This window comes from Apteryx rowi, unplaced genomic scaffold, assembly GCF_003343035.1.
Source record: "Apteryx rowi isolate R43461 unplaced genomic scaffold, aptRow1 scaffold_207, whole genome shotgun sequence".
Taxonomy (NCBI): Eukaryota; Metazoa; Chordata; class Aves; order Apterygiformes; family Apterygidae; genus Apteryx; species Apteryx rowi.
Genome location: NW_020448386.1, coordinates 25,151 through 43,343, shown reverse-complemented (window position 1 = coordinate 43,343; position 18,193 = coordinate 25,151). Strand labels below are relative to the sequence as shown.

Genomic DNA, 18,193 nt, shown 5'->3' with positions numbered 1-18,193 from the left:
CTTATACATCACTGTTTTCCCATATCACACCTTCCATTTAAATATTTTCTGCAAATTAGACAAAAGACTAAATTAGACAAAGGACTGAATGAAAGTCCAACTACTACAGTGAGTACAGAGGGTAATAATTAGAGAAAATAGCTCTTTGTAAGGCATCTTTGTTTAATCGTTTATTTCTGCCATCAGATATACAGATAAATATGTTTTTAGATTAGATTTATTTAAGTCATAAAAATAAAAAAAGAAAGAAAAGGAAACACATGCATTACAACAATTAAAGTCTCCACATGCCACAAGTCTCTCTCCACTCTTTAATTAATATCAGAATATATTACAGGTAGCACAAGTTCAGCCTCCCAGAAAGAAGTACTACCTGCTGACCCATTGTATGGCCAGTTTCCAAAGACCAAAATACTTGACCATTCCCACAAGAATAAATGCTAAGAGAATTTTCCAAAGACTTATTCTAGCATATCTCTTTCTTTAATTTATCCAATTATCTTTTTACACAGTCTGATCAGGGTGGCCAATTTTTATACAAGTTAACTCAGAATCTGAATCAGTTGATTAGTTCTATGTTCTGTTTAGTTTAGGCACACAGATCATGTTAAGGCTTAACACAATAGCTTGTGATACTGTAGCTTCAGGTTAAAATCTCCATCAAAAAGCACTCCAAGGCTTCTGACACTGTCTCCCATAACATCCTCATAGACAAGCTCAGGAAGTGTGGGCTGGATGAGTGGACAGTGAGGTGGATTGAGAACTGGCTGAATGGCAGAGCTCAGAGGGTTGTGATCAGCGGTGCAGAGTCTAGTTGGAGGCCTGTAGCTAGCGGTGTCCCCCAGGGGTCAGTCCTGGGTCCAGTCTTGTTCAACTTCTTCATCAGTGACCCGGATGAAGGGACAGAGCGCACCCTCAGCAAGTTTGCTGACGATACAAAACTGGGAGGAGTGGCCAATACACCAGAGGGCTGTGCTGCCATTCAGAGAGACCTGGACAGGCTGGAGAGGTGGGTGGAGAGGAACCTCATGAGGTTCAACAAAGGCAAGTGCAGGGTCCTGCACCTAGGGAGGAATAACCCCATGCACCAGTACAGGTTGGGGGCTGACCTGCTGGAAAGCAGCTCTGCAGAGAAGGACCTGGGAGTGCTGGTGGACACCAAGTTAAGCACGAGGCAGCAATGTGTCCTTGTGGCCAAGAAGGCCAATGGCATCCTGGGGTGCATCAGGAAGAGTGTTGCCAGCAGGTTGAGGGAGGTGATCCTCCCCCTCTACTCAGCCCTGCTGAGGCCACATCTGGAGTACTGCGTCCAGTTCTGGGCTCCCCAGTACAAGAGGGAYGTGGCACTACTGGAGCAAGTCCAGCGAAGGGCYACAAAGATGATTAGGGGACTGGAGCATCTCTCTTRTGAGGAAAGGCTGAGAGAGCTGGGCCTGTTTAGCCTGGAGAAGAGAAGGTTGAGAGGAGATCTTATCAAYGTGTACAAGTATCTGAARGGAGGGTGTCAAGAGATTGGAGCCAGACTCTTTTCAGTGATGCCCAGTGACAGGACAAGAGGCAACGGGCACAAACTGAAACACAGACAATTCCATCTGGACATGAGGAAAAACTTCTTTACTGTGAGGGTGACAGAGCACTGGCACAGGTTGCCCAGAGAGGTTGTGGAATCTCCTTCCTTGGAGATATTCAAAAGACACCTGGACACAGTCCTGTGCAATGTGCTCTAGGTGATCGGGCCTGAGTGGGGGGGTTGAATTAGATGATCTCCAGAGGTCCCTTCCAACCTCAACCATTCTGTGATTTAGGAAGTCTATTAGGATAGTCTCTTCTTATATGCCAAGACAAAATATGTATAGGAAGCATGTGATATTACCCTGTAATCATAAGTAAACATTCTTTTAGAATCTCCTTCTGAGGTATCATAAAATCTGAATTTTCAGAATAAAAAGTTCAATGTTCCATAAAGACTAGGGATGTCTTTATTCAAAAATCACTCTCACTTAACAGAGACTACACTATTCCTAAAAATAGGAATCTAATATTCCTATTTCTAAACTATAGCATTTAAATACATTCAAGCACACAAAATCAACATTTTCAGAAATGCCTGATATCATTTGGATTTAGTCTGCAAAATTATGTTTTAGTTGCTCTGTCCTTGGAAAGTTTATCTAGAAGATTGCATTAGCTCAAACTAGTCAGATCTACTTTTTTTCCTTCTGTTTTACCTCAGTAAGTGGTGTTTTCAGTAAGAATGTAGATGAGCCCCTCAAATCAGTGGCATCAATCAACACGAGAAAGTGAAAGCAAAACATTTGGTTTTAGAATTTCATGAGASACCTTTTTTTTAAACCAACCACCACATCATAATGGTAGTATTAACCGTATCTGAAATCATCTGAACCTTAAATATAATCAAAAGCTAAACACACCACATAAGTCATTCTTTCTATATATATTCTTTGTACACCAAGACAAGGCAAAATGCTTCATAAAGTGAAAAATCAGGACCTGCCATCACTGATCATTTCTTGGGAGACAGGTTTTTAGCTTAAAATTTTGAAGTCTGAAAAAAATCAACCTGCTTAAAAAAAAGACCTCTGTACACTAGATGTTTTTAAACAGCTTTGTGAATGACTGTGTGGGATAATAATCTAACCAAAAATGTGTTAGCAAATATAATTTTACTACTTACAGTTCAATTTCTACTACACCTTTCAAGCACCCCCGCTTTACAAAGAGACCAACCTACAAAATGAGTTATAAACATCATTATTGCAAATTTTCAGTTACTTAAAATGTAATTTCTTACAAAAATATACATTTGTATAATACAGTTCATGAAATATTTTTACTGAAAATTGACAGTTAAAAAGTAGAATTTATTTTGTCTGCCTTTTAACAATAGCTAGTAATAAAGGAAGACACTATTAACTTCTTCATTAACTAGCACTACTAGCCTTTCCTCCACAGATTAACAATTTCTTTTCTGACCAATTTCAGCCTCCAACACTGAACAAATTATAATCAAAGGCTCTACAGAGAGGGAGGAGTTTCCATGAATTCAGAGAATAGAGGCAATGCAAATGAAAAACACTGCCAAATGTTAATTCTAACAGTGTAAAAAATATATAAATATGAAAGGCCAATAAACAATACCAACATACAGTGCTGCCACGCAGACAATTTCTATATTTATATTTGCTCAAGACTGAGCTGTAACTGGAGAATAAGTAAAATCATTTAAGTACCTAGATTTAGTGCTCCAAAGTTCTAGTGAAGCATATTCCATGTAACCACAACATCCAAAAAAGCAAGAGGAAAAACCTAAAAATCTGACAGTGCAAATTAAATTCCTACTGTGATGTCAGCACATTACCTCTTGGGAGTAAAAGTGATACAAGTGATCCTACTGAAGATAATAGGAACACTTATCCCAAAATCATCCAGCTTGCATTTAAATCAAAGATTAACAGCTACAGGCTTTTAGATAAATTCTCAGACACATCAATGAGATCTTACTTTCATTGATCATATACATTTGGAAATTTATGTTAGACTTAATTCTAGTTTTACCTTAAGTTTAGCTGGTATTCTTGTTTGAATGTTACTTATGCAACAGGAGGCATTTTCTTTCAAAATGTAACACCTAGTCTACTAAGGTTCCAGTAGAATTGAGGTGTTTCCATCTTATAATTCAGGCAGGATGACAAGCAGTTAAGTAAAGCCATCCCTTTGGTAAAAGCTCTTGCCCCTGGACCAGGTTTATTCTACAATTCAGACACCTAACATCTTATTAAAAAAACAGCAAAATCAATGAAGATGATCTTTTCTCCTTCTGCTGAACTTGGCCTCAATGAAATTTAGATTAAACATCAACATTATTAAAGTTTGTACTCACCTTATCAGCTCGCCCTATAAAAGAAGGTTTTCCAGCCAGTCCCAGGCAGATGGCACAAACAATGCTTGATTTTCCTGTTCCATTAGCACCCACAATCATGTTCAAGTTGGGTCCTGGACGTACTTCACAGCTGTCATATGTTCTGGGAAACACAATAAATTTACTTCTTGAACCTTATAAACACTATGTCACATTAAAAAAGTACACTTGCTTAAAACCACCTTAAGATTATATTAAATACAACAAATCCTATTTTTTATCAAGTCTACATTAAGTTAGAGTCATTCCTCAAGTATTCATTTACAAGAGATCCTCACAGTGAAAGAAATGACACTACGTTAAAATAACGTAGAATAAAATCCTACCTGCCACACAAGTCTTCACAAGAAAAGATTATAAAGAATGAAATGTTAGATCCAGACAAAAAATGACAAAGTTCCTACTGACTTAACTAAGAGTTCATATTATTTTATACCTCCAAAAAAAAAAAAAAAAAGAGAGGAAGAAACCAGACTGAAAGAATTTAGCCAAGTTTGTTGCATTTGATTCCAGCTGCCTCTTGCACTGCAGTCACAGAAGGAGATTCCAGTCTAGTCCAACCCATATGATGTATATGGGCCTTCAGTTCTGCAAGAAGTCTGTGGATTCTGTAGTATTCCAACTTGACAGATTGGGTATTGTATGGTAGCTTTCTTTAGCTACAAGAACTTAAAATGTTAGCCTGTCATCAGTTTTTTTTTTTCTTATATCAGACATTATCTTTCATCATGTGCATGCAACAGTCCTACTACAATAGCAACTACAAGAAAAGACTGAGCATTAGCATACAAACTCAAGAAAAACTAATAGTGTTAGTATGATCAGTAACACCCCATGTTTATAATGAAGTTCATTATTTGCTGTTCTGTTCCCACACAATACCAGACCTGGACACACAGAGAGCAACTTAGGCACTGACATCTAAGAAGAAACAGGAGGCAGTCAATAAGACAGTAACATAATCTAAGCACTTCTGGAAAAGAAGATGATAATTCAGTGCTTCATGCTGAGGCTTAAAATACAATGTTTTAGGCTTCACTTGTAATCTGTAGCATGATCCATAATTTATGCTACTCAGAACTGGTTGCAAGGCTGGCCTAGAGCTATCAGCATATTAGCCCTAAGAAACTGAGCTGAAGGCTTCTGCTCATAAGTGTAAAGCACCAAATAAAATGGTTTTCCCAATGAGCAGAACCTGAAAAGGATGTGCAAAAGATGACACCACCAATACTTTATCCCAGTGGTTCTCAAGCCCTATTCCCACTGCCCCAAGAATATATTCTGCACTCCTCTCTCTTCCATTGCTTGATAATCACCTAACTGGGTGAAAGAAAGGAAGTAGAAACAGACAAGGTCGGCAAGGCACACCGCACAAACGTACCTGAGGGGAGAAAGTGTTCGCATCAGCACGACTGCAGCCCTGTGCCACACAAGTGATGCTGCATCACGAGCCTAGCGGATCCCATAACCTGCACAGCAGGTCCTCTCCTTCTGCTTCCCCCGGGAAAAATCCCACACAGCTCTTTTCCCCAGCCCTGACTCGCCTCGGCAGCCAAGACCTTACCGAGCCCTTCCGTTAACCGAGGGAGGCGCCGCTCGCCCCTCAGGGCACCAAACCCGCCGCTCCGCCTTTGGCCATCCGGACTTAACAGCCAGCTCCCCGGCCTCGCACCCGCCTTCCCACAGGGAGCGGCGGAGGCAAAAGCAAACCGGGAGCACGCAGGCTGGCCCCGGCGACGCCGCGGCAGGCAAGCAGGCAGGCAGGCAGCGCCGCGCCGCCCGCACCGCCCGCGCCGCTCAGCCGCCACCGCCCGGGGCAACGGCACGCCCGCCCTCCACTCACAAGAAGTTCTCCATGAATATCCGGACGATGGAGCCCTCAACGAAGCGGGAGCGCGGCTCGGGGGCCCTCCCTGCCCGCTGGGTGCCGCTGGTGCCGAGCTGAGAGGCGCCGGGGCCCCACTTGCTCAGGGCCGCCATCTTCGCCCCCTGCCCTGCCCCCCGACGGCCGCCCCTGGCCGCGCGCGAACCCGCCTGGGCCCGCGGCCCACGCCATTGGCGGGCCGGAAAACAGGGCGGGGCATCGCACCGTGGTAAATGCTGCATTCATTGGCTGAAGAGGAGCCACCAAGCCGCGGTGGAGCTGCTCATTGGTTCGCAGATTGCCACGCTGGTGCCTATTGGCTGGAGACGCGAAGGCGCGTGCTGGGGGGAGGGAGGCGGAGTGTTTTTGCTCCGCTTTCGGTTTCCGAAAAGAAGAGTGCGGGCGGTGTAGGGCCTGCCGGTCGGTTAAGCCACAGGGGCTGCCCGCGTGCCCCCCGGTTGTGACGGGGATCAGGGCAGGCCCGCTCCGCTCAGCTGTAGCTGACATAAGGCACGGCTTCGCCTCGCACCTGCCCGGCGGCAGGAATCGCCTCTCGCCTACCAGACTACATCTCCCGGCGGGCACCGCGGCGGGGAGGACTACGCCTCCCAACGTGCATTGCGCGCGGGGGTCGGCGCAGTGCACGCCGGGACCGACGCGCCCGGCCGAGCAGGCCGCGCCTCCGCGTGTGCCATTGGGTCGCGATATGGCGCCTCCTGGGCCCTTCCGCCTCGTTCGGGCCTCGCCGGGCGCGGCGCGGCCCCCGGCGCGGCTCCCCGGGGGCTGCGCCTCGGGAGAGGTGCGAGCGGCGCCCGGTGCCCCGTGAGGGCGCCGAAGCGCGGGGCTAGGCGGAGGAAGCGGTAGAGGCCCGCGGGGGCTCTCGGCGGCGCTGCCCGCAGCGGCAGGACGGGGTCGGGAGGCCGCGGGCGCGGCGTTGCCCGCCCGGCGCCGTGGGCGGCCCCCTCCCGGCTCGTGGCGGCCGCGGCTCCCCCGCGAGGGGGCAGCACGGTCCCGCGGTGCGGTGCGGTGCGGTGCGGTCGGAGGGGGGGCGCGCAGCCGCCGCCCTGCGGGAGTCGGTTCCTAAGGGACGGGCGCCTGTGGGAGTATCCGCGCTGGCTCATGGGGAAAGGCTCAGCAAATTCCTCTTGTTTCTAGACTCCAGGATCTATCTGGGGTTGTTTACTCTTTCTTAATTTTTAACAGAATATCCGGAAAAACATATCTTACATGTGTTACCCTGGGGATCTGGAAGCACATAGGAAGGATAGATGTCATTTGAAAGGATCCTAGAGAAATGCGTATCTGTGAGATTTGTTTTGGCACCTGGGCTGCAGGATTACCAGCAGTGTTACCAAGTGCCCTTCAAGTGCCTTTCCTTTCACAGGTTTTGGGTTTTCTTTTTTTTTTTTTGGGGGGGGGGGGTCCCTCTTTGGGGAAGAGATTCTGCTGCAGTGCAGGGCCCCATAACTAGCCAAAGCCTCTGCAAAGAATCTGGAGGGTGATTTAAAGCTATTGAAGGCCAAAGGTAAGAGACTGCTTGTGCTTAATTGATTTGTTTATCTCATTCCAGTGGTTAACTAGACTGATTTGTCTTAAAGAGTTTACAAGGAAAACAATGTGTCACCAGTATGAACCAGGTAATTGTAAGGAAGACTTGGTATCCAGGGTTTTCTAAGGCTACTAGTACCTAGGTGGTATCAGTAATACCATGAAAGGTCAAGCCTGCCTTGATAATGACATCATCAACACCATGTTAAGGTGTACGTATCCATTAAGGTATGGATATAGCAGAATTGGGACCAAAGAGGAGAAAGTAACTTAGGGCAGAGTGTTCCTTTAGGAGGAGTTTTTGTGGAGAAAGGGAGGTACAAGGGCAGTGGAAAAAAAAGGTTGTTCTGGATACAGAATAAAGAATGAAGGGGCATGTGTCGGGAGAAATCTTCCAACAGTGAGAATACAGATGCCTATGAACGGTACTGAAGCTGATGGGCAAGCCAGATGCTGGACAGCCACTTTGGACAGCCCACAAGACTCTTCATCAACTCTGTGTCCAAAAAACTTGGTGTGGGAGAGTAGTCTAAATAAGTATAGATGTGCATCCTTGTTCTAGGTGGTGTGGAGAGGGAAGAATTTAAAAAATAATAATTAAATAGTAGCTGTGTGGCACTCATAAGATTTGTAATTATTAATAGCTTTGTAATTCTGTGTAATAATGTGCAAAATGATATAATTGTAAACTTAAGTGGTGTGATTTAGTTAATTAGATTATTAGTTAATTGACTTATTAGTTTCTTGGTAATGTTTTGCTTAATAAAAATTGCAGTGTCTCAAATCATTAAAGTCTCAAACTTGCAGTCTAAAAGGGGAGAGTTGGATCCATGAAGTAATAATGACCTCCAGCCAAAGGAGGAGAGGTTAGATTAACCATTTCTACATTTTGCTGCTAGAGACTGCTGCAGAAATCTGCAGAACTTGTCAGGGCAGATTTTCTGGGGCCTGGTAAGCATGAATGCTAGTAAGAGCTGGAAAAAAAGACATTGATGCAAGGTGGGCAGCGTTTGGATCAAGAGGAATTCTTGAAAGAAGAGGATAAGGATTTGAAAGCTAATACAGAACATAAAAACAGCTGGATGGAGCACACAGCTTAGCAGTGAGAAAATGAATATAACAGAATATGCACGGGGCTAGGAAAGAGACCAAAAATGACAGGTAGAAGTGCTGGTCTCCAGAGAAACCATAAGCAAGTGGGGAATGAAAATGGGATGAGGAGAGAGATAGTCAAGAAAACAACAGATGAAGGATGGGGGGAAAACAGTATGGAGATGAATACAGACCAAAGTAATATAAAGGAGAATTGAAAGCACCTAAGCAACTTCTAAGCAACTAAGAAGCTCGTAATGACAATGGAAATCCTTTTCCAAAGGAAGAGCTAAAATGAAGTGAATGTTACATCTGATTAGTGTTTGTCTGAGGGAGCAAGAGATGGACATTTGCTCCTCAAAGTGTGAGAGGTATTTGACTCAGTGTGTCAGAGTGGAGGAAAAGTGTGCTCTCTTCAGCTCTCTGCCTTACATGGTAGTACTTTTGGAGCAGTGGGTCCCTTGAGTGCTGAAGCCATAATTTTAAGATGGATTCAAATCCAGATAGATAAATGCCAGGTTTTTCAGTGCTCAGCTGGAGTTGTCTTAGTGAAGCTTCATGATTGTAAACTTGGAACTGTTGGGCTTATTTTGATCTAATACAATATTGGGCCGGAATGTGTTTTCATTACATTCGTGTAAAGCTAGAATAACAATGATGTTTTATGTAGTTATTCTGAATTTTCATTGGTGTAACCGAGATCAGAATTTGGCCGTCTTCTTAGGAGGTAATAACAATATGACAAAATGTCAACCGATTGAAAATATTGAAATAAAACAAGTATTAAACAAAAGAGCAATAAAAGAGCTTTTCCCTTGCTTTCAGGATAAATTCAGTTCAGCTGCAGCACAAAGCTATGTTTACAGCAGTCAAATACAAACTTTTTTAGTGTTTGGTGTGTTACAATAGCTTTTGAAGTTTTCTTTTTCATAGCCATTCTGTGCCAGAACCAGGCTCAAAGCAATTACTTGTGGGTTCTTTCATATTTACAGCTTTCGAAGAAATTATCTGGCAGTAGACACGCCCAGCACAGTCTCAGAACTGTTCTTTGCCCTGCTGTGGTCCCTTTACAGCTACTCCACTGGCAGGAAAGGAACTAATAGTAAATAAATATCCAGGGCAGAAATTAGTTGCAGGGGGAGTTTCTGAATGGGACAGAGCTGATGGAACGGTTTTTACCTCACCACACGATTGAGGTTTGCCAGTGGAGCAATCTTAATGCATTTGTCTCTGTTTTTCAGATGTTTTGCAGCCTTTCACTAGTCTGGGAATTTGCCTATTCTATAGGCTGAAATTCAGCAGGTGTTTAACTTAAGTAATAAAAATCTTTTAAAGCCACCTTTCAAATTCTCCATCCTTCAATTCATGCAGAGGCAGTAACAGACAGAAAGGGGCTGTTGTTCCCTGGTGAAGGGAGAACTTTGGCTTTCTCTTTGCAGTCAGGATAGCACCTCACACCGTAGGAATGAACACTGCTCTCAGTGATACCAAAAAACTGTCATATTAGCAAAGTCCCTATAAAATAACTGAGCAGAATAATTGATTATGTCTCCTCTGTATCAGCCTAAATCTGAGTAATTTGATGGAATAAAGCAGAGTTGCATAACAGAATTAGAGACAGAAATCCAATGGTTGCACTTTGTGTTTTATTTCATTTACAGAAAAGTCCCCTTAGAAGTATGCAGACTCACCGAGCCTGGTGATGTTAACCCCTTCATTTTCATTTGTTTTCTGCTTATATAATTCGATCTGAATGTTGGTGCTAAGGCATCAGCTCTCTAAAACAACTGCAAAACTCTTATGGAAAAGTCCATTATTTCTGGCTATTCTTTTCATTTTCAGAATGTAGCAACAAGAATGATGTGTTGGTAACCAACTGCCAACAGAGACTGTAGATAGTTAGGACAGGCAGTTAAGATGTCAGTTCCTTTTGGCTCCCTCAGTCTCTAGGAAATAATACTCCGTGCTTCAGGCTGTGTGGTCCAACAAACATGTATGTTATTGAATGTATTTATTGCATGACCTCTTTAATTGTTTGTGTAACCAAAATGAAAAAAAAAGTGATTAGAGATGCTAGGGGCTACATCTTCAGTTTTTGTCTCAAAAATGCTCTGTATAGCTCAGTATGACAGGTTTTAAATGGGGAGAATCTATTCTATAACAGAACGATCTGAAATCTGATCTAATGTGTCCCAGGTGCTAGCGGTGCTAAAGGCCAATTAGAAAAGCCCTATACTTTGTGCTGAAAGGAGCAAAGGCTATTCTCATTTTTCAGGGCTCATGCCTTGCAGAAGGAGATTGGATGTGGTGGCTGTAAGAATCACTCATGCAGCTCAGCATGGGAACTTCCTGCAGCAGACAGGACTGGGACTGGCTTTGGGCTGCTCTGTGCTGGCTGTCTTAGATGATGTGAGCCATGCATTTTGTTTGTTCAGTACTCAAAATGTTGAATTCAAGCTATAAGTTCAGTTTCTCGCTATGCCAATAACTAAAGTTTGAGGCAGAGCAATACAGTGATTTTCAAAGTTTTATTTTATTAGGAAGTTACAATAATTTCAAAACAAAGTCTTACAAACAAACACAAAATCTGAAAAACAAGTGTGAATTCAGTGTCTTATTAACATCAATGCAAAGCATTTGTGGTTGGGTAGAGTATAAGAAAAGACAAGTATATTCTATGTGAGTGTACAAACTGATTTTATTTAAAAAACGATATGTATGCTAGAAAAGCTACAGCTTCAAATGTATGCAAACCCATTTCATATAGTTCAAAACAGCAGTAGCTTACACTGAATTATACTGGAACACTAAAAGACAATTTGTTATTGGCAAGAATGACAAATATATTCAGTATAGCAGAAGAATATAAAACCACAAAAAATTGGTAGCAAAATGTTAGTTTCCCAGAGAGATTTGTCATCATGAATAATTGTACTTAACCTGCAGGATATAACTAATAGCTAGTACTATTTTCTTTATTATTTCAAAATATTTATATTTTCCTTTTAAAAAATCCATTCTGTACCCAACACAAAACATTCACTGAATGCAGATTTAAGATAACACAATAATAGGTTTTAATTGTGCACCTCTACTTTCCTCTTTGATTTACAAAAGCATTAAAATACTGTATTTAATGATCTGTGCAAAATGGGAAGCCTTTATATAATAACTGATACCTCATGCAAAAGAGAAATTAAAAAAAAAAGTCTAAGAAGCCCTGAGTCAATAATTTCATTGCAAAGGCAAGGAACATGAGTGCTCTTAGTTCTTCCTATATGTTGGTGAATATTCAAACCAGTCCAGTATTTATTTAAAACATGCTTTAAAATAGGTAGTTTGTGCAGTTTCTCACATATAAACCTTCTGTGCATGTCGTTCCTTTCAGCAGCATGTGTTTAATACTCAATTTCATTTAAGCTGTTGGGATAGCCTGATGAAAACTGAATTTCTTCCACTTCTAGAATACAAAAGAAGAGGGAAATACTGTAATTACTTGCATTTTTTTTATCACTTTACGTAGAAGAATGCAATTACCATGTTGGATTTTAAATGAGACAGCCATACAGCTATTAAAATGTTCCGTAAGATCTTTACTAGTCCAAGTTACCAGGAATTTCTCAGGTTTCACATCTTATTTTAAAAAAGGAAAAATTCTGCAGCAGCTCAGCAGCATGATACTAAAATCAGACCCATTCAGCGGGGATTCAAGGGAAGAAGTTATCACCTATCTAATTATAAAAAACACTGCACTAATTACTAAGTGTCTCCTAAGAAAAAGTTTATTTAGCTTACCTAAACAGGGTCCTGCCTGGAACAGAATATCATCGATAGCCGTGTCACTTCTTATCGACACCCCACGAATTGCTTCAAAAATAATCTGTAAAGGCAAGGCATAGCTTCATGAATACCACATCTAGGGTGAAGGACTGGAGGAAAAAAATCACTACAGTCTATTCGAGGATCTAGTGTGTCCTGAAAGCCTGCTTCCTGGAAAGAAACATATTCCATCAGTAGTCTGTCTGAATGGCTTTTCCTTGGTCAGAGAATCTGGGGACATAATGATGCTGAAAGAAGGAGATTTGTTCTCACAGTCTGACACACAATTGTGTTTTATAGAGTACTGATAAATTTATGAGAGTTTATTTTAGTGCTACAGTATTTCTCTCTTGCTTTTCAGCCCAGATTGGTTGCTACACTTTATTATGCAGATAAGGTTTGAGGGGAGAAAAATCATTAACAATATTATATTGTGCTTTTACTAATGGAGCTAAACTTGCTTTTCAGTAAAAGGTCATTTTGTCTTACTAGTTTCCAGACTCTTAAGGCAAACTGAAAAATAAGTACATCTTTGGTTAGTGATCAGTGCAGTTTTGAGCCCTGTGCTGTTTCAGTCAACAGCAATTTCAGCTTTCTCTGACAGAAACAGAAGCCGGCTTTGTCTCTGGCAGAGTTGAAATCGAAGGCAGAGCTCTGGCTCACATCATCCTTTGCCTTTGGTGCCAACTCAGAAAGCCCATCCTGCAAGTATCAGAGCTTCGTGATTGTATCAAATCTAGACAAGGCTTTGGACAGTTAAAAAAAAAATTGCATGAGTGATGTAAATAAAACGACTGCTACTGGCAGGAAGTGAAGTGAAAATAAATTTAATTAACTCTAATTTTGAGTTAATGAACTACTTTTATATTTGCAACCCACTAATATCTTTAAGAATTCTTTCCCCACCTTCATTTTTCAGTTCTTCATTACTTCAGCTTGTTCAGATGGTCATTTAATCCTGTCTACATTTTTTTCTTTTTTTATGCAGAGCCAGAATTTGCATTCTAGCATATAGTTAAGTTTAATCTTCCCTTTTGACTAATTTTTGTTTGTTTTTTGCTTACCTGGTGGTTTTTTTCACTTTCATATTCTATCAGTCCCCTTAGCCATGAGATGCTTTGTTCCCCTGTTCTCCTCCATAAAGGAATCTCTTCATCATCACCTTCCTTTTTTAGGTAGACACTTAATAACCCAGTCCCAGCTCCATACATGTGATAGAAAAATGTCAAGCACAGTTTTCCAGAGATCCCTCTTAGTGTTCTTGAAGTTAGGTATGCTCTCTGTCCATACACCATGTCGGATGCCTCTATATACATGTAGTATCCTTAAAAAGTATACAGTCAAATATTAGTACAGTAGAAAGGTTCTTTCTCTCAGCGTGATCATTATATAAAAATGTACATATGAAACTTTTGATAAAGAAATGCTCAAACTAGAATTCAGAAATGAGTATTTTTTAAATTATGTAATAGAATATATGTTAAATGAATGCTGATATAAGAACACTTAAAATCCTGTTTATATCAGAGGAACACATTAAGAAAATAAATCATATAGAAAACTGCTATTGTAATAATAAATTGATTTTTTAAAAGAGTTTTCCATTCAGTGAAATTGAAGTGATGGAGGCACATGTTTCTCCTTTTGTATAGTACTCCCCTGTACAAAAGGACAAATTAGACCAAAGAAAAACCTCTGATATTTCAAGCACAACTATGGCTTTGACAGTAACAGAGGTTTAATTTTGCTGATATAATGGCCAAATTCTGCCTTCACATATATATATATAAATATACATATATACACATAAATATATATGCAGCCCTCACTTCACTTGTTTTTTTAAGCCCGGAATACACACTCACACAATTGATTGATTAATTTACTCTTGGACTTCAAAGATGCTTGCATGTACCTTTGAGAGTATAGTTTAGGCTACGGTTAGAGCTGATGCTGTTAACAAAGCAAATTAATTGAAATACCTCTTTTACAGCACATATGACATCAATAATAATTTTCTTTCTGTGATTGTGATGTGAGGATACAAGTGAAGAAAACGATTATCAAGAATCCAGGAGTGAACGAGAGTTTATGTTACGAACTCTGATCCTTGGGAAAATTAATCAGTGGCAGACAAATTATTTTTCCCTTGAGAACCATCATTCAGTTATTTCCAGTTGGAGCAAACTGAGGTATATCAGAGGACTTGGAAACATCCCAGCGTTCTATCTGCCATGCATGGCAACTGCTTTGCATCGTGAGGCACAGGCTCTGCCAGTAGGCAGGAGGTTCAGATTTTGCCAAAGCTGTTCCTACAGTCCCACTGCTCCCTTCTTGTTGTGTGGGAGAGGAAAAGCTGCCCTTCCACCACTGCGAGTAATGGAGTTTGCATCAGCCTGGGAGAAGGGGAATCTTAAGGATCACCAAAATGGGAAAAAAGTAGAGAATGGCAAGAGCAGCTGGAAGGTGCTCTGGGTATCTGCCATGATGTTCAAAGTCCTAATATCTAAGCTCACGCTGAAGACATCCTCTTTAAACAAGATTATAGTTTGGTGGGAAGCAGCAGTAGGAGAAAGAAAGAGGGTGGAAAGGAATAAAATTATCTACAGCTGTGGATCTACAAAGACAAGACCATTTCATACAGTGTGTTGGAGGAAATTCCCAAGGCTATTACACCAAGTCTAATGCATGCCTGTTTACAGGAATTTTGATGTTGACTGTGCTTAAAAGTTACTTGTGTTAAAAATCCAATCCTATAACTAGTAATAGAGCATAATAAAAAACTTGCTTTTATTTTTAAGGCCTCAAAGATATAAACCTTTTGGAAAGATTAGATCAGTTCTAGGTTTGTGAATTCAAATCCATGTTTTTCTCAACACATTCTGCTGCAAACAAACAGATGTGTGATACAAGGAATAAACATTGCTGTGAACTTGTTTTCTTGTTACAGCCCAGGCTTAAAAAGATTCTCTTGTTTCACAATTTCTAAAGGCAAGCTATCAGTCTCAAATCTCAGAATGATTAGTGATCTACATAAACAGAAAATAGGTCTGAAGTTAGTCTCTGCTTTAGAAATTAAGAAAATTAAGCTAAAAGCCAATTCCTTTTCTTAAGCAAGAAACTCAAAAGTTGTGCCTTCAGTAAGTAGAGAGGATTTGACCTTGGGAGCATGAGACCTGGAATGTAGATTATTTGGAAAGGGAAAAATAAATGACATTATCTAGGGAATGGCAGGGTTAAAAAAATGCAGCAAACAAACCTGCATATTGAATCCTTTTGTTGAATAAAGCTTGGTTACCTACCAAAACAACCAGCAGTTTTAAGATGATATAATCCTTTCAGATTATATTATGTAGAAAAGTGTGCCAGACAGTACAGAGATGGCCCACACATGCTTCTCCAAGAGGTTCACCAACATTTCAAAATACAGTCACCCAAATAAACTTAAAAAAATGTTAGGAAAAATACTCACTGATTTTAAGGCTGGTTATCACACATCAAGTTGCTGCAGAAGAACTGGACAATAGGGATGGCAAGGACTTATTGACAGTACATCATCTAGCCTGCTCCCTAAATATGGCAGTTTTTTTAATATTACATTTCTACCTCTTTTTCATTTTTAAATGGAAAAGGAACAGGAATATCAATATTCCCTTTTGAAAATCATTCCACAGTACAAAGGTATCATTATTAGGAGAAAGTTCTTGATATGTATCCTACATTTCCCTTTGCGTAGCTTAGCCAGAACTACATCTGGTCAGAATATGCTCTGATTTACAAGTAATGCAGCTGTTGCTCGTTCTCATTTCAGAACACACAAGAAGAGTTTCGAGGTTTAAAATTTACTTATCCTTGAAGGCTATTCATACTTCTGCCTGGAATCAGCACCGTTTAGAATGGACAGTGGAAGAACGTAATTTCTTGGCAGTCTGAAATTTCAAGCCAAATTAAAACATTCTCATCTGCATTCTCAATTCCACATGCAGGAATTTGGCCATACAGTCCCACATGCTATGAATTTATACCTGTGTAAACACTTAACTTCTATAACCTGCTCAGGATACAGCTACTACAGAAGTTTTACTAGGGAATAGGAAAGTGACGTTTTGCTGAACATGCTCTTACCCTGTGAGAAATGCTATACTTTAAGATAAAGACATCAAAAAGAGGACAGGGGATTTGTCATTTTATTAACTAGAAACAAACAATTTTCCAAAGATTCTTGAATTAATCTTGCACAGAGCACGTTTTCATATGCACAGCTGAAACAACTATGCTTACTAAGGCTTAACATGGGTTAGACTCACTCATAGTTGATTGAATAATAATACTGTTTGGTGAGTCTTTTGAACAGGCCAACCGCTTTAATAATCCTGTGAAAATTTCAAACAGACTGGATAGATGGCTACAGTGAATAAGCCAGCTTGGCTGTAACTGACTTTATAACTTGTTGAATGACTGTTACCCGCTGTGAGCGAGGACAAATCCAATGGCCCACCAAGTCTTTTTAAACCCATGTAAACCTTTAAAGTTCAGAAGCCTTAGGGCAGTTTTATCGATCATACTGAAGCCAGAGGAATTATTGCCGAAGTCCTGCGCTGCTGGAACAAGAGTACCGAAGGCCGTAACACAGTTCATTATTTATGAAAGTCAGCAGCTACTACAGTCAGCGTGTGGGCAGTTCTGACGCAGTTTTCTGTGAGCTTGCTCCTGCTAATGAGCCCCGCTTGCCTAAATACTCATAGACTAAAATGATGCAAGTGGGATTACAGAGCTGGTTTTCAAGGTAACGGGTCAGTGGGACCTCTGTTTTAGTACCTGTGGTTTCTTCTAACTTTGAACAGGAAGGCGTTCATGCAGAAGACCTGAGCTCCCACCAGTTAGTTCACCTTTTTAAGGGAATATTCACAGAAGCTAGGGGTTTGGGAGAGGGCTTTTCTGCGGAGCCCAAGGGGGCGTTCTGTTCTTTTTTTCCCCCAAAAGGCTACTTTAGGACATTAGGATCAAATTTTTCACTTTTCCACAGATAATTCAGTTTAACCATCACATTCTCAAAACCAGTTTACCTATGGGTCCCTAAGAAACTGGATTGTTTAATAATTGTTCTGAACAGAAGAGTAAAAACGTTCTCTGTGTTCTGCGTTATCATTTCAAAGTACTTTAGATTAACTCAATCTCTGTTCCGAAAGTTCAATGTGAAGCTTAACTCACCTACCCCAGTAGTGTGGTCTCCTCTCGGTCCAGTGTAAGAAGTGGGAGTTGGACCCCTTCTCCTGTGCCAGCTCCCGCGACCTCGCTTCTTCTGGGTAAACATACACTCATCTTTTTCAAAAGTACATTCTCCAGGATTGGGTGGCAATAGATCTATAATGAAAGGTCATTGTTTAAAACTGCAAATATATTAGACAGATGTATGGAGAGATTAGATAAATAATTTAATGTGTTCACTCACCTATTGAGATCACTTATTGATTCTACCTAGCAGTAGTCACAAGCCTATAAACGTTAGCTTCAAACTGAAATAGCAGATATAATTTCATTTTCTTCAGAGCTTTGGGGAAAACTGTGTCCTAGTCTGGCTCTCTATCATGTATTAATATTCTTTAAAACATTTCTTACAGTTTATCATATCATAGCTCTTATTCCACAGTGGGCTCTACCAGCCTAATTTTCTTCACCAGCTGGCATCCCAAACAGTTTAATGAGCTCCTGCATGCGTAACATCTATACTAATAGATCTTGTCAAAGATCAGGGTTTCTGGGATCTGCAATCAAATGGTCAGATTTAGCTCTCCTATGTTCCCTTGGCATCAGATTCTAATATCACATGGATGCATGGATGAGCAAGGAGCTCCTGGCAAAACTCAAGCAGAAGAAGGAAGTCTACAGAAAGTGGAAAGGGGGACAGGCCACTTGGGATGAATATAGGA

The 18,193-nt window shown here is 41.0% G+C and overlaps 2 protein-coding genes across 5 annotated transcripts in view; both read right to left on the bottom strand.

Moving 5' to 3' along the window:
• Window positions 1–5,967, bottom strand: part of SMC5 (structural maintenance of chromosomes 5) — a 50,601-nt gene extending 44,634 nt beyond the window's left edge. For 2 of the 4 annotated variants that reach the window (XM_026064036.1, XM_026064038.1), the window contains exons 1-3: window positions 5,784–5,965; window positions 3,902–4,043; window positions 2,696–2,748 (exon numbers count right to left, since the gene is read on the bottom strand). In XM_026064036.1, the coding sequence (XP_025919821.1) occupies window positions 2,696–2,748; window positions 3,902–4,043; window positions 5,784–5,920 (332 nt within the window). In that variant the 5' untranslated portion in view covers window positions 5,921–5,965. Of the gene's footprint in view, window positions 1–2,695; window positions 2,749–3,901; window positions 4,044–5,321; window positions 5,560–5,783 lie in introns of those variants that run through there. The other 2 variants (XR_003253217.1, XM_026064037.1) reach the window with 2 other exon arrangements.
• Window positions 5,968–10,386: 4,419 nt separating this feature from the next.
• Window positions 10,387–18,193, bottom strand: part of LOC112965237 (MAM domain-containing protein 2-like) — a gene marked incomplete at its 5' end in the record, with an annotated part of 31,153 nt that continues 23,346 nt past the window's right edge. The window contains 4 exons of the mRNA XM_026064052.1: window positions 10,387–11,904; window positions 12,240–12,324; window positions 13,328–13,587; window positions 17,475–17,627. Of these exons, the coding sequence (XP_025919837.1) occupies window positions 11,843–11,904; window positions 12,240–12,324; window positions 13,328–13,587; window positions 17,475–17,627 (560 nt within the window). The remainder of the gene's footprint in view (window positions 11,905–12,239; window positions 12,325–13,327; window positions 13,588–17,474; window positions 17,628–18,193) is intronic.